This window comes from Metopolophium dirhodum, chromosome 2 (assembly GCF_019925205.1).
Source record: "Metopolophium dirhodum isolate CAU chromosome 2, ASM1992520v1, whole genome shotgun sequence".
In the NCBI taxonomy this organism is placed as follows: Eukaryota; Metazoa; Arthropoda; class Insecta; order Hemiptera; family Aphididae; genus Metopolophium; species Metopolophium dirhodum.
The window spans coordinates 24,981,342-24,999,300 of record NC_083561.1 but is presented as its reverse complement, the minus strand read 5'-3'; the positions used below and the strand labels follow the sequence as shown (position 1 = coordinate 24,999,300).

The window sequence follows — 17,959 nt, the reverse complement described above, 5'->3', positions numbered from 1 at the left end:
GGAATCCGAATAATATCAGTATTTCAAATATTTTTTTTTCCAAGTTAATTCGCTGAAACTTGGAAGTATCATAATTTAAAATCAGAAAGCTAATAGTAGAGAATATATTACATTAATACATATATTTATTATTAATACAACTTAAAGATTCGTTGTACATTTAACAACTTAATAATATTTTGAAAGCTTAGATTTTATATATGTACCATAGGCCGTATACCAACTTCTTTTTCAAAAGAGTTATGAGAACCAACGTTTTTTTACTGTAAATTGTTAAGCCGATTATTTTTTTTAAGAAGCAGTAGTTCCTGCACTAGTAAAATGTACAAACTACGGACAATAGTCTTTAAAAATGATTTTACAGCAATATAACATAACATAAAATGTACATTTAAATCTATAATTTACAATACTTGAACAATATTTACAAATTATAAAATGTTGATGGATTAATATGAACTAGGTAGGTACTATAATTTTAAATTCTACATAGCCCCTAATATATTTTAAACCTATTGGCATGTATGATAGTTACTGCAATGGTATCCTTTTTAAACAAAGTTAAATAACTCAAAATCTACTCATCCAAAATTCGATAAGTCGACATTTTTAAAAGAGTCATCTAATTTTTAATGCGCAGGAAAACAGACTTCTCATACAAAAAAAAGAAGTAGATTTCGCCACCAAACACTCCTTTAATGATATAAAAATCAAATTATTTGAAAATATGGTTCCTATAAGTATACTTAAAAATTAAAACATTCATTATTAAAAAGAAAAACGGAGTGAGCATTCTTGGATGAATCACTTTGTATAAGCAGTTATTAAAATTGATAGATTATGGTAATTTTATTGTACATCAACAAGTAATAAAAATCCATTTGCGTGCCTTGCAATTGCATTGCATGTACCTACCTACTCACTACACGGCAGAAATGCAGAATCGCACGACGTAAAATTAATATGTCACTATTCAATAATCGTGTGCATATATTTAGCGTCGCATCGGTGTTTGCCTATATAGGTATATAGTTCATAATAGGTATACTAATTACTATATAATATAATATGTCGTATAAAGGTAAATACCGATACACCATAGATAGATACACTTGGAAGGAGTTGCAGAGTAAAGTCTCACTTCGAGGAAAATCAGTTTTCCCAAAAATAATATTTTATAATATATTATATAGCCTAATAAATAGCGACCGTGGTAAAAGCGTTAAACGTGTATGATATATATATTATAATATGTTATACTCGCAAGTCGTAGCGGTATTCAGAATCGTATTTATTATTTTTTTTTTTTCAAAAAATCTTTACCCAAACTCAGCGGCGCATTAGGCGTGTCTCCGCGTGACTTACAGCCGCGTGGCCACATTTATAATACCCCACACAGCATTTGTCAATCAAAACAATTGTATAAATATTTAATTTGAATTGGATTTAAGATATTTAAATTTAAAAGTTAATTAATTATTGATAAAATATTTTATTTTTTACGCTGTAACCAAAACATTGTATAGTTATAAATAAATATTGGCTCAACAATATTTAATTTTTAATGATGATTAAAAATTGAATAAATCTTAAAACTCATAATTTATTCAATCTTTATTATTAATATTCTATCTATATTTTCTATTCATTGAATAAAATATATTTTATTTCCAATAGTAATTGGAAATTAAATGTATCTTATAATGTAACATTAAATAACTTAACTATATTAATATTTATTTTTTGTTAATACTCATAATTTATTCAATATTTATAATTATTATTCTATTTTTATTTTTTATTCATCGAATAAAATATATATTATTTTCAATGCAAATCGCAAATTGAATGCAACTTAAAATGTAACATGAAATACATTTCCTAAAAAAATATGTATTTATTATCTTTAAAAAGTATATTATAATTTTATTTTTATCTTCATTATAATAATAATAAATAATAATATATAATAGCGATTACAACTATACATTATATAGAACCGAGCGAACATGATATTTTATGATATTTGTAATTTTGTGTATATAATAATTTTATATTGACATGTATGTGAATGCTCAATAATGCATATAATATTCTATGGTATAATATAATATTATGTACCTAATTGCAATTAAAAAGCATATATAGTTGCTGTAATAGTTTGGTGGATATATATTTTGAACTTAAATATACACGCGTTATAATTAATAGGTACTTATAATCGACTTATACCCTTTTACACACCCGCCGACAATATATGTATATTATATATTAACAAATAGAATGCGAAACTCATAGAATGTGCAGACGTAGCGGATATGTATAGCGAATATAGAATTATTCATCAATCACTATTAATATAATGCACTTAGAACTAATAGTGCCTAATAAGACGTTATTTTAATTAACTTATTCAATAAGACATAATGCACTGCCTAGACGATAGACCTATAATAAACTAATGGACATCGCATAGAGGTTTTGGCCGTTACTGTGTGCCGAAACATTATTTATATAACCCAAAACTTTTTTCTCTCTTATATGTTCAATGCTCATATGCTATGTTGTTTGGATTAACCATGGCAGGACGTTAGCTTACAGGTCTATGATGCACTGACAGTATACATTGTATAATCTGCTGATACGACTCAATAGTACTAATAATTATTATGTCGAAAAATATCCTTAATATGGCTCAAGAACGTGGTCTATAGTCTGTCACTACAATAGTACAATAATTTACAAAATTGCTACGACCTAAAAGGATTGAAAATCGTAAACAATTAAAACTGTCATCATTTAGTACCAGCTATTAATATGATAATAGCTACATACCCAGTGCGTATTATATTATTATTGTTACCGAGTAAAATCGCCGATAAAATGAATATTTTTATAACCGTTATCTGTGTGTAAAACCAATATTATTCTATATGTTTAGACATGGAAATTGTTGATAAAGAGTGAAGTGCGGGGTACGCGTTGCACACCATATCGCGTAGTTGCGTATTTTCTTTTTAGTTATTATTTATTATTCCATGTCTTGCACTATTTTCAACTAATTTGTCTACAACTGTCGTCTGGTACGGAATACGGATTATTGTATTAATACGACGAAAACCGTTTACGCCGTTGTTACGCTTCAGATTTGGTAAGTGACATAATATAAATTATACATAATATTATTATATATGAATATAGTGGTACCGATAGGCACTAACACTAAACCATTTTATGAATCTTCTGTTTTTTTTTGTAATTAAGCTTCCGTGTTATTGCCGATTTCACTGTTGATATACTAGCTGTTACGACTGTCGACTGTACGTATTATTAACTTCTTGTCTTTGTCACTATACTGTCATTAATCTAAGTATGTCAAACAATAAAAATATTAGTAGGTCTACTAAACGTAGACGATTTTTGGAGGATCTGGAAATGGTAGATTATCTGTATGACAATGATAAAAATGTAGAATGTGAACTACAACCAAGTACATCATATGAAGTAGATTATAATTTAGCCAATGAAAATACTAATTTATCCGTATCAAATGCCAATAAACTATTTACCGACATTAAATTACCAGGTAGTCCAATCTCATGTGATGGGTTTTCAATTAATTCTTTAAATGAAGCAGATAATGAATTTGAAAATGATTTATTTTCTTCAGATTCTGATTTTGACGAGGATTTTGATACAAATGATCAACTTAAAATTAGTTGTTCGTTTGATATGTATGAGGACGAAGATTGTATTTTAAAATCATTAGCAAAATGGGCAGTAGCTCATAACATCACTCTCAATTCTTTGTCTTCATTACTGAAAGTATTAAAATGTCATAAATGTTTTAAAGATATCCCAGTTGATGCTAGAACTGTATTAAAAACAGATAAACCTAATCAATGTAATGATATTCAAATTGTGTCACCTGGTTTATATTACCATTTTGGGGTTTCTAATGGCTTAAATTCTCTTGGTGATATGCTGGTGCATTTTGATGATGTAATTAAAATTGTAATAGGAATTGACGGATTACCCCTTACAAAAAGTTCCTCAAGTACATTTTGGCCAATTTTAGGATATGCTCGATACCCAGCTATTAATCCTTATAGTCAACATAATATATTTATTATAGGGTTGTACTGGGGAAAAGAAAAACCTCAATCTTGTAATGATTATTTAAAATATTTGGTGTCTGAACTTAAAGATTTGTATACAAATGGCATGCAAACAAAGTTTGGTAAAAAAATTGTGATAGTTGATACTTTTTGTTGTGACTGCCCCGCTAAGAGTTTCATTTTATCTGTAAAAGGACACGCTGGTTATTCATCCTGTATAAGATGTAGAATAGAAGGAGAACGTATAAACAATACAACATGTTTTTTGGAAACCAACTTTTCTAAAAGAACTCATTCGGATTTCTTAAATCGTGTGGATGATGATCACCATATCACTTCTACTGTTTCTATACTTACTGAAATACCAGGTATAAATATAGTTGAAGATTTCAGTCTTGACTATATGCATTTGGTATGTTTGGGGGTTATGAAAAAGATGCTATTACTCTGGTTAGGTGTATCAAAAAATGCTCCTGTCAATGTCCGTATTCCAAGTCGAAGTGTTAACAATATTTCAAAGCATTTATTGTTATTGAATACCTTAGTACCGAGTGATTTTTCAAGAAAATGTAGAGGGTTAAATGAAATTTGCCGGTTTAAAGCAACTGAGTTTAGATTATTTTTATTATATACAGGACCTGTGGTCTTAAAAGATATTTTAAATAATGAATGTTATTTTCATTTTTTGTGTTTGCACATCAGTTTTAGGGTTCTCTTATGTCCTGGTAGTTCTGACAAGTTAGTGAATTTCAGTGAAAAACTTATTAAATACTTTGTTGAAAATTTTAGTAAAATATATGGTCCTCAGTTTATTTCTCATAATGTGCATGGATTATTGCACATTGTTGACGATTATAAAAAATTTAAGTCGCTTGAAGAGTGTTCATGTTTTCCTTTTGAGAATTACATGAAAGTTTTAAAAAAAATGGTCCGAAAGCATGAAAAACCACTTGAACAAGTTATTAAACGTTACCATGAATCTTTATTCTTTAACCAACCAATTGTTTTGAATTCTCAAAAAAAAATAATTTATAAAAAACCTTACAGTTATGGACCTTCAGTATTTGAGCACTTAACCGTTCCACATTTCCAGATAGTTTTTAAAAATAATATTAAAATAAATATTAAGTCTTCATCTGACAGCTATATTGGGTTCACAGATGAAACAGGTCTTAAAATTTTTAAGGTTTTTAATATATGTCGTGATTCTATGACAGAAAAAAATGTTTTTGTAGTTAAGCATTTTGAAACTATTGGCATTTTTTTTGATAAACCCATCAGTAGTCTTAAATTAGGTATTGCTGTGGTGAACAATTTATCAGAATTTTATTCCACCATAGACATTGAGAATACTGAATTCGTAAAATATATGATATTGACTAGTAATAGTAATGTAAATGTTGCATACCCTATTTTACATTCATTTAATGTTTGAATTACTGACAGTTTATTGATATATATGTTAATACATTTTTTTGTACCTGTTTATTATTTAATATTTATTTTTTATTGTTTATATATTTTATTATTATATTAATTTATGTTAGTCATTTATTGTAATTGTATTTAATAGTGTGTATGTTTTGGTATAGTGTAAAATAAAGATGACTCAATATTTGGTTGTTGAATTTTATGAAGACAATTCAATAGAAGCTGTTCCAGCTAACTGGTTTAAAAAAAAAGAAGGCACGTGCGCATGGCCTAATACCAAAAATGCCAATGCATTAAAAAAATGTGTTGAACTAAAAAGCATTCCTAATGATGTTGAATACAGTTATCATTTGGCCAAAGTTTTGAAAATATCTGGTAAAATAGGTTATTTGTGTAACATATAATTTAGTTAATATACATTTATGTATGCTACATTGTGTTGTGCTGTATCATATTATAATATAAGTCCTTTTTAAGTTATATATATATTGTAGCTGATTATTGTTAGTATATACACTATTGACTATATGCATTATTACATGTTAACATATATCATAATATTTCAGATTCATTATATAAAGCTCGGAAAATGGTAAAAAAAGGATTAACTAACATGTACATTTCATCTACTGATGATGATGTTTTATTGAAATCCAAACGAAGAACTGATAAAACGGCAGTATCAAATGTTTCAACCTTGTGTCCTATATTTTCAGGTACCTATATATATCATAAAAATATAAACATATGTTATATGATCAAATCTATATACTTAGACTATTATTTTTTAACTTAGAGTCTGATGATGGTAACTGTAGTGATGAGAACATCAAAGGTGGCAAAAAAGGTACAATAAGAACATTACTAAACGGATGGTCACCATCTCCAAAAAAAGTGAAATGTATGTTATATAATATATGTATATATATATCATATTTTTATTAGCCAGTAAAATTATATCTAATAACTTTCATTGTTAATATGTTTAATTACTTAAATATGGTTTATTTATATTTAATTTATGAAGTGCTGAAAAATCTACAAGCTAATAGTACTCTTACAAAATCTGCAGATGGTCGTTATGCTTCAAAGCAATCAATTGTGAAACAATTATCTTTTACTGATAATAATACATCTATTCATGATACCTCCAAGAACAAAAATTATATGGGTAAATGTTTTAAAATAATTTCATATATAATTTGTATAGTAGTATGATGGGCAGGCAAATCAAATATTGTTTTATCTATTGATAATATATATATTGTTGTCATTGTTTTTTTTTTACATTAAGTGGTTGTAGCTTCTATAATTTTTCTATGGTAAGAATTTTAGCCTGTAGTTATAGCAAAAATATATCATTTTATATATTTATTTTTTATATAGTTGATCAGACAAATCTTGAACATGATTATCTTGATAAAAACTTAAATAATAAAGGTATTGAAACTATCAATGATGAGATAAAATCAACTGATCTCGAAATTGGTAATTTCTTCATGCAATTTTATTTTAACTACCTATATATATAACCTATATATATAAACAATGAAAAAAGTTAATATTTCTAATACGATATAATAGCTGATAATGGAAGCTCAGAAGTTATGCAGAGACACCTAGCCGAGACACCTCAATATGCCAGCAATCAATTACAATCAACCAGAACTCCAGAAATTTCTAATTCTGTATCAGTTTCAAAGGGTTAGTGTAATAAATAAAATAATATTAATTGTAAAACATCCATTTCATTATTACTTAATACTTTAACTGCACATAATAATATATAATAGTTAACCATTTATTTTAGTTAATGCATATTATTGTGTCAAATATAGGATATAGTTATATTGAAATGAAACTTTCATATAGGTAACTATAGTTTTATTTCTTATACAATCACCAAAGCTCCCATTACTTGATTTTTGCTATGAATTATGATAATAATATATAATTATATAATATATACCATATAAATTTGGTTAAAGTAAATTAAAACTTACATTTATTATTACTCTACATTTTGAATATCTATAGGGTTATGTACAACAATTTACAAAACTATACTAAAATAAGCATTTTAAACTGGATTTTTATTTTATTGTATTTAATATATTAAATTATTTATATTATTAATATAATTATTGTGCACAATTAAAGTTATGGTAATCTTATATATTTTATGCAATATGTTAATTATAATTATTAAATTAATTAATATTTATGGGATACTATAACAAATATATAATTATATATATAACCTGCTATATAATATACACCTGCTACATTTTAGTATTTTTCAATATTAATTCATTTTTTATCACTAATAATAAATATATTTGTATATGCAAAATAATACCTAACAATATATTAAAAATATTAAAAATATGTAAATCGATAATATTTTTTTTATTTTGATCAGGAACTACAGAATTTGAAAAAGAAGTGCTTCATAGGCTTTCATTTTTAAAATTTGAATTAAAGCGAGCAGTAAATAACCAAAGAGATATGGCCCAAAGACTGGAGATAATAGAAACTAGACTTGAAAATATTCCATCATATGACATTTCCAATATTAACAACAATGAATCATCTTCTTTAATTGATAAAGATTTCAATATACCTCTTGACAATATAATTGATCTTGAAATCTTTGAAGAAAAAATTTCTGGCAGTAAGGAATTTCGTACTCAGTTGGTAAGAAATTATATAATATGCTGTTGGGTAACCGGTATTTTAATGTATTTAGTACTAATGTACTATGTATAAAGAAAATGTTCCTTTTATTTGTATGTATACTAATTTTTTAGGTAAATGAACTTTCATACATCGGCGGTAAACATGTCAAGGCAATGGTCAAACGGGTGATGGGAAAATTATTTAAAGACGAATTATTAAAAGATTTCTCATACACCGGTAAAAAAGGCAAAAAAAAATTTTGCAGTCTGGGTTGTACTTCTGTGATTTTCGGTATGATATAATTGTATTACTATTATATAATATAGTTATTAATATTATTATAATCAGAAATAATGAGATTTTGCAGCTTTATAGAGCTAAAATACCCAAACATCCTAAATATATTTGGTACCCATAATTATTCATTTTAAATATTTTTTAGATGCTGTCAAGAAGCAAAATAAATTTAAACATTCATCTCAAAATGAAATGGAGGATATCATCAAATATGTTCTCGCTCAAGCCCCGTTTAATTTAAAAAGAATTTCTGATAAGAATAATTTCTCTTCTTAAATTGCTTTTTTTAATAGTTGAAGAATTTAATTTTTTTTTTTTGTTTTGATATATATCTACTTAATATATTATTTAATAAAATTCTCACAAGCTGTGATAAAATTTAAAAATATTTTATTTTATATAATTTAAATTAATATAACATATATATTATTTAGGTAGTAACATATTCTCACAAGATGTGATTAAATTTAAAAATATTTTGTTTTATACCTATAATATTATAAATAATATATAATAATATATATTATATACAATATGTATGTGTTATTTATGTAATAAGATTCTCATAAGCTATGATTAAATTTAAAACTATTTTGTTTGTATAATTTAAATTAATATACAAGTATATATATATTATTTATGTAGTATTACACATTCTCACAAGCTGTGATAAATTTAAAAATATTTTAAATTTGCTTTTTTAATAGTTGAAATTTTTTTTTGTTTTGATATGTAATGTATTATGTAATCAAATTCGCACAAGCTTGCTATGATTAAAGTTAATTATATTTTGTTTTATATAATTCAAAATAATATATATATTATTTATAATGATTCATATGACTTAAAAAAAGGTAAATGATATATTATAATATATTATGTTTATTTATATCATAATACCTATTTATATTATTATGTACTATACAAAATAACAATATACCTAGTTATACTAATATTTGTATGAAAATAAATAGTTTCACATACATAAAATGTGTTAAATGACTTCATTTTATTTTACCTAATATTTTGCCTATTATATATTTGACCATGTAGATAATTTATATGATATAGTTAAAATTTTAGATTTTAATAATAAAAGTATAGTAGCTTCAAGAAAATTATTTTTTTATTTTTATTAATTTGGAATAATATAGTTATTGTTGATTAAAAATAAATCTCTATTAATTGTTTAATTTTTAATTTTTAATGAACATTAGTCGATAATAACAATTAAATATTTGTTTAGAAATATTTATTGCAAAACTCCAAATGGTTCAAACGTAGTTTATTAAATATTGATAAAATATTTAAAAATTTTTAATCAATAAAAATTAAATATTTATTATTCATCAAGATTTTTTATCAAATATTTATTGTACACAAAATAAATATATGTATGTTGTGTGGGACTATTATACAGCTCCAAACACGGTCGAATCGCCGCCGAATATTTTTGTACGCGTAAAAACCACGTGCGATATATATCCACATACGAACCAGTTGTAAACCGCACACAAATGGTTTCCATGAACTATATAATATATATATATACGTATCATGTATATATTTTTTATTGTTATAATTATATATGCTATATACATACGTATACACAATATATACGCATAAAATATAACATTTTTTTTTGTGTATTATATATTGTATAATATATTATAGCTATCACGGTCCGTCGGCTTCCAACCGTATCGCCGCCGCAATTTTTCTTCTGATATTTTTTTCGTTTGAAACCGCGTCGAAAATCGTATACCGCGGCGGCGTAGGTATAGTATGTATATTGTATTATTGTATAGGGTATCGTTTTCTTGATAATATATTGCTACAATATTATAAATGTGTCCGTGTACGACGAATTCCCATTTAAACTTACAAAATATTATATATTATATTAGTTATATGATATAGTTGGAAATTTGGCAAATATATTATTATATTATTATTTGTATATACTCCATGCTGGTTCAACGAAAACTTATATATACATACGATTCACATAATTATATCATATATATTTATACGTGTGAACTTATAATATGGGTATAACAAATAAATATATCTACTATTCTATTCATATATACATACACACATATGTGATATGTGACTGATGACGTGCGTGGTCGCCTATATAGGCGATCATTATCGTCGGGATGTCGACATCCGTTTTTTTCTCCATTTTATTTATTGTGTATAAAATATGTAAAAATACAAAATCCTTTAAACCTAATTAACGTAGTTCTTTCTATTCACGTATATACACGGTTTTAACTCGTATTATACGCCATATATATATGTAAAATATATTAGAACAATGTGTGTATTTGAGAAAAGGTCGTATAACGAACAAACACCGTCGTGCATGTGTATACTTAAAATACAATATATACCTATACATAATCCGTAAATTTCGAACCCTTCATTTATTTATAAATACCACAGCATGTATATAATATATTATACGTATAGTCTCACGTTTTTAAAACCCTTCTAATTGGGATATATAACCACGCCGGGTTTCGTACATATCGAAATTCTCACACTCGTCGCGACGATTATAATATACATATATATAGGTCTTAATATTATACGCATTTTGTATCCCTCTCGAGACATTTTTTTTTTCACTTAATATAATATAATATAGGTACGCCCCCACACGCAGCCGTCTACATACACAATATATTATATCATTCGAATTCGAAACCGGCATCATTAGGTACGCCGTGGTTCCCTTTTTAGTTTTTAATATTATTACTATTATTACCTACTGTTTTTTCATCGTCTCTAATATATATATACGATCGTCGATGTAAAAATCGATTCCTAATATATTATAATATATGTGTAAGTACCTATATATATATTATATATATATTTGTACCTATTTATGTCTATATATACGGATCGCGTATAGTATACCTTAGCCGTCTCTGCACACACCGCGAGTCGCGACGAAGACGATCTTGCGCTATACGCGTAATATAATATATACATGATAATATTATAGTATGCACGTATACAACGCGATAAATTTTTGCAGCCCTCGAACTCATATAATAAATAAAATAAATAAATGACAAAAATCGATATAACATACACAATATTATCATATGTATATGATATAATATAATATGTATATAGTGTATATAGCGAACGACTCCATATAATAACATACGAGTATATATAACTTTGCGCTCATAAATTATATACATACATATATATATATATAGTCGAACTTAAAATGTCGCAAGGACGGAGCGCATACATATATATAAATAATACGACAATATTTATGTCTAAAGTTGTTCCGGAGAATATTGCAAACATCTTCGGAATTGATCGAATAAAAAATATAAGATGCCCGAACGCGTGTGAGCGGCGCATATAAAGTCGGAAACTATTCGACGACATAATGAGAGCCAATATAAAATGGCGGAGGACGTGTATGTGTGTGTGTGTGTGTGTGTGCGACAAATTATATAGCTGCGTGTGGAAGTCGTTTGATTTACTCCGAGCAAATATTATATTATATGAACTCTGTGGCATTATATACATATAACTGGTTAACGGACCAAAGTTTCTCGTTGGCATTTATTTTTTATTTTTTGCTCTTTACCGCCCTATATATACATTGTACATAAATATAAAAACCATATATACGCGTACACATGTATACATACGACCGAGTTTTAGAGAGTGGTTTTCATTAGCTATACTTCCGAAATTATTATTCTATGGGTTTTTACAACGCATTGCGCTAGTGCAATAAATTCCGAATGTATCCGTCACTCCCCTCGCGCACACACACACACACAAACACATGATCTCACACGATCTCGATCGGTCGCGTATAAATGCACCTACCCCGTAGCATCAGTAGGTTATCTATCATCCAATCCAATACTGTCAGTACATGTTTGTAAGTTACATAATATGTATAAAATCATAGAATATTACAACTGTATAACTAGTAGTATATACAAGCTGTACTATGGTACCTATATATTTGTATACTTGCTATATCTACAGTGCTGTACATCAATAATTTATTTATGTCACAGTCAACATAACGTTTTTTCTTTGAAATTTCTTCAATTTCTTCAAAATTAGAAAGAATCCTGTGTGCTTTTATTTGAGCTCTTTTTTATTGTTACTTAATATTTAAAAGTATTAAAATGCGGTAGCTACAGGACTTATTTAAGTAAATTAATTAATACCAACTATATTATTATTAATTTTCATCGAGCATAATATTACTATACCTATATATTAAGTATATAATAGGGACTTTTCAAGAAATACCTCAAGTATAAATTAATATATTTTAAAAATACATATAACTTTGAATATTTAAGCAAAATAAATTATGGATATTTAAACATTTGCAGGTCAACAAATTTACGATTTCAAATTATTATATCATGATGTAAAGAAAATTAGCATAACTATTTAAGTAATTCATTTGATTTTGGACAGTATATACTATATATTAAGTTCTTTTCTCGTGTTAATATTTACTATAACTTTTTTTGTAAAAATGTATCATTATTTTTTTTTTTTTTAATTTTCAAGAATTTTGAATACATTTAAGTTATATTTTGGGTTCAGATATACCACGTCTTTTTCTATAACTTTTACCCTATAAAAAACGTCGTAAATTTCAATGTAATCGCGATTTCACAAAAACTAGACAGTATAAAACCAAAAATATGACAATAACAATGATATCGAAACAAAAAGGAAAACGTGCAGCTGCGTCGTAAAAATATTTTCCAATTACGAAAATTATTGCAACCGCGCGGTATAAATTCGAAAAAAGAATATAATAATATATCAAATGTAATGATTTCCATCATCTAGTATATATTATATAGAGTTGTTACTTGTTTCTACGTAAAAACTACACTCCACGTGAGATTGGAATAAATTATCGTTTTCGTATAAAATACTTTAATATGTTACATAAATAAATAAACAATTTTTGCTATAATATTTATATATGTATAATATACTGTAAGTCATTTTTTACATCATGTTTTCTTATATAGGTTGACCTGAATGGTATTTTCAAAAGCAATTTTCTCGTACAGTATATTATATTATATAGATAATATAATACGCAAGTATTTTTATAAGTTTATTCAAAGTGCAAACAATAATATAAAAAATACTCATGTGAATATTATAGAAATAATCTTAAATTCACATTACACGTCAACCAGTCCCAAAACCTAAATTTATAATTTATAAATCTTTTATAGAACAGTAAAATTAATTTGATCCTATATTATATTATGTTCTCCAATTCGGATGGGTAAATTATAAAAATAATCAAACATCAAATCGAATTAATGGTCTTAAACATGGCGAGTGCTCTTCGTAAATTATTGAATGATATTCCGTCATACGTATAGGTATATACGTTTCGATCTATATGCTCACAATAGTGATTAAACCCCAAATCCGTTCTTGATGAAGCATATTATATTTTATAAATTATTTTAATCATGCAAACCTTCACACTTCATCAATCTCATAGGAAACTCAAACGAAATTAGTTATATAGTAGTATAATTAAATACAAACATAGGTATAGGTACAATATTATATTTAACTATATGAATATTATGTAATGGACAATGGTGGTATATATAGGGTGATTGATTAATTCTAAATAAAACGCAAATTTCGCTGTATTCATTATACAAAACACGGTGTATTATCGAAATTAAAATTAAAATGTATTTCGCAAAATTATATACATTATTTAATGGCGTATTTTTACACGCACGGTTTGAATAATATTATTATATAAACGCATTTTGTTCGTTGACACGACAACAGGCAACAGCCAATTATTGGTTCCACGTGGTACCATGGCACAATGAAACGGATTTTACAAATAAAACGAAACGGGGACCAAATCGCAGCTTTTAGGTGAATTAGTAACATATTTTTTAAAATTATATTGTTTATAATATCGTGTGAATCACGACACTAATAAATTGTGCTTACTGTGAGTATATAATAAATCGTTGGTATGGGGTAGAGCGTATATACCTGGTGTACTATGTGTTTGCAGCAGCAAACGATCCAACTGATATTTTTTTCGAGAGCCACATACAATACAGTAAATTATCGTAATCATGAGTGTCAGAGTGTATATACTACTATATATCAGTAGAAAAAATTTAAAACATTCCAATTGTATAGAAAACCAAATTGTATTATAATTCAAATACTTATAATTGTATTTATTAATTTTTGTAACTGCACATCATATTATGATGCACTTTTTAATTAGTTTTAATGAAATTCATAATATACCTAGGTACCATTTTGTACGACAAAAATAAAATATATTCTTATTCTATAAGATGTCAAAAATTAATTTTCTAAAGCCATAATTTACTTAACGAGGCTTAAAATTTTAACATATTTTCAATTTTTATTTAAATGGGCCTATATAGGGCTATATTAACGATATTAAAGGACCATTATTATATTATTATCATTTAAACACTAAAAGATTACGCGTCACACGTTCATACACCTTTGAAAATGCATTATATATTCATTAAAACTATGTTAATCTTATATGCTCTTTAACGGTCATATATGTATAACTTGTTGCAGATAAAGAATACATTTTAATATTTGTACAATATTTTAAGTTTTTATAATAATATTGGACAATATATAAGTAGGTATTATTTGTATCCTATGATGTAATTCTGTTAATTTATTATATCAATATTCGAAATTATTATCAATTTAACCATATAATAATATGTAGTAAAACAATATAATTGAAAGAATATCTGCATAATAGTGACAGCGAATATCATAATTGTTTTATTTTTATTAATGTTATTATATGAATTAAATTTTAATTTTCTGGACAAATTTTTCTTGGTCCGTTGGCGATCGCCTATTTTGCTATCCCTTTTATTTGGCCATTTTGAATTAGGTAAGTGAAGGTGACTCTGAGGTGAATGTAATTTAAAAAAAAAAAAACTAAAATTAAGGAAATAGGCTGACGATCTCGCGCGATACACCTGACACCATAGTCGGCTCATGCCTATATAAATGTTCATATATTAAAAGGCGTGTAAAAGTATAAAATATGTCGTACATATTGTAATAACCTGCACGGCTGCCATCATATTCTCGGGTCGGTCTCACGATCTCTGTCGGGGCGGAAAAAGAGATAAAATTATACTTAACGCATAGAAGTACGATATGATAATAATATGTATCTGGTATATAATATATGTATAATATACGCACTGCGTATATAAATAATGGTAAGCATCATTTTTTCGGGGTAGATACATAGTATTATTATATGTCATATTTTCGTGCACCTATATTTACCTTTTTTTTAGTAATATACCTATATGCAGAAGTCATGGATTTGTACAATGGTATATTGTAATAAAATAATATATATATTATTATATTGTAATATAATAATATATATATTATATGGTATATTATAATACGCATTATACGCGCGCGACAATGTATATACGAGAGTTATTTCACACGCGTTTCGCGGTAATTCGAATGCTTTTTTCTGGTCGTTTGCGTATACCGTTTTATTATAATTCTATTGTCGCGATGTATTAAATATAATAAGCGACAATTGTATTCGTTACACAACTTATAGCATTATAATGTGTACCTACGCGAATCAGTAGCCCGTGCCGCGCACGCATATACATACATATTATAATATAATATATTATTTACCGACATCTTTAAACGCCTCACGTTACATACAAGCGTACAAAGCGTTGTATGTGTCAAAAGTTTTTTCTTCTCGTCCAGCAAACACGACAATGTATAAAACTCACGGTTTTACACGTGTACGCCCTATTAGACACCTTCTGTACCAATGTAATATTTTATTATTGTACTTATACGATTATGTGTGCTATTACAATATTATATTGTATAATGAGTGAATGCGCGTGCACACGGCTGTACCGCGGGGGAGAGACGCGAAAGACCGAACGACGCGGGAAAATTGTTTTCACCCACCGATTTCGTATACGGAATATTATTAAAATACCTAGGTATAAATAATGTGCGGTGCACGTTTTATACCGCCGTGTCAACGTATATGGTCTGCTAAAATATTATAATATATAGCGTGTGCTCGTCGACCGATTCATTCTGACAGAATAAACTCCACAAACGGACCGCGTGTACCTATATACATCAACAAATGCATCACATCCAGTGGCGTCACGACCGAGAATTTTCGGGACAAATGTCCCAGACAAATATTGGTGTGTGGATACCGGGCAGTGGGTATAGTTGTCAGTTTTCATACTGAATGACGTTTTGGTGAATAACTACACAGTTACAACTGACATGAATAACAATTATTGTTTGCACCACTACTGATCACATCACTTACATATGCCATGATTAAAACAAAATGGTTTTTCGTTCAAAAATGTCTAAAGTACATCTATACCTTCCATTGAAAATGTGGAAACCCACAGCAGTTGTTACACTACAGGCTTATCGATATAATATTGCGTATAATATACATTAGGTATAGGTAAATCCGTTGGAATTTGAAAATGTTTTTTCATCTCTGTTCGTTATTGCTTGTTATTCCATGCACGAACGAACAACGAATATAATATCGTCATAATATGTTACCGGCAAATCGGTGCCATCCGATGACGTTAATTATCGCGAAAACATATCGAGGGAGGCACCGGTTTTACGATGAGAATCAGTTAAGTACGACGGTATAATAATTATATTGTGAGTATAGACATGCACATACCTATAATAATATAAAAACACGAATACGATCAGCGGCGGAGGTCGTACGATATTTTGACATTAAAATATTTGTTTTCACCGTATATTATATGGCCCAAAATAGGTAGCTGTGTACACTGTACACATACCTCATGTTTGTATATTATATATATTTAGGTATACACGCACTGCATGCGGTAAACTAATATGTGGACAGCGGCATAACGGTAAAGAGAAAAATAAATAATAATAACAAATACAAATTACTACCCGCGTTTAACTTTTGGCTCAGGTTATGAAACGCGTAATTTATATTCATTTTTCGGTTTAAAAAACAATTTTAGTCCGTAATATTAAGTATAGGTTCCCGGTATTTTATAATAATATGCGTGGACGGATATATGCATGGCGCATGCAGCTGCACATTCCTATATATACACGAAAAAATATAGAATAAATATTGCGTGACATCGATTATAATATTTATGGTACCTTCTTAATATATAATTCATATTATATATACGTTATTATATAGACTACACATTTTAATAGTGAATTATTTAGATTTTTATTCAACGAGATCATTGCCAATACCGTTATTGTTAGTCTTTTCAAAAGTATGATTCAATTAAAAT

The 17,959-nt window shown here is 27.2% G+C and overlaps 1 protein-coding gene across 2 annotated transcripts; it reads left to right on the top strand.

Annotated features, from left to right (window-relative positions):
* The first annotated feature begins 2,569 nt into the window (after window positions 1–2,569).
* On the top strand, window positions 2,570–9,090 carry LOC132938225 (uncharacterized). Of its 2 annotated transcripts, XM_061004929.1 has the most exons (10): window positions 2,570–3,320; window positions 5,711–5,924; window positions 6,116–6,265; window positions 6,346–6,450; window positions 6,577–6,720; window positions 6,936–7,037; window positions 7,134–7,253; window positions 7,972–8,246; window positions 8,360–8,519; window positions 8,671–9,090. In XM_061004929.1, exons 2-10 carry the CDS (start codon window positions 5,723–5,725, stop codon window positions 8,799–8,801), a joined length of 1,389 nt encoding a protein of 462 aa, XP_060860912.1. In that variant the 5' UTR covers window positions 2,570–3,320; window positions 5,711–5,722; the 3' UTR covers window positions 8,802–9,090. The 2 variants fall into 2 exon arrangements, with proteins under 2 accessions (XP_060860912.1, XP_060860911.1); XM_061004928.1 differs by lacking the exons at window positions 6,116–6,265; window positions 6,346–6,450; window positions 6,577–6,720; ... (3 more) ...; window positions 8,360–8,519; window positions 8,671–9,090 and having other exon boundaries at window positions 2,570–3,151; window positions 3,265–5,723.
* Window positions 9,091–17,959: the final 8,869 nt, after the last annotated feature.

What these genes read in the sequence shown, in the direction of transcription:
- LOC132938225 (XM_061004928.1), top strand. Translation starts at nt 3,373, where the DNA reads ATGTCAAACAATAAAAATATTAGTAGGTCTACTAAACGTAGACGATTT.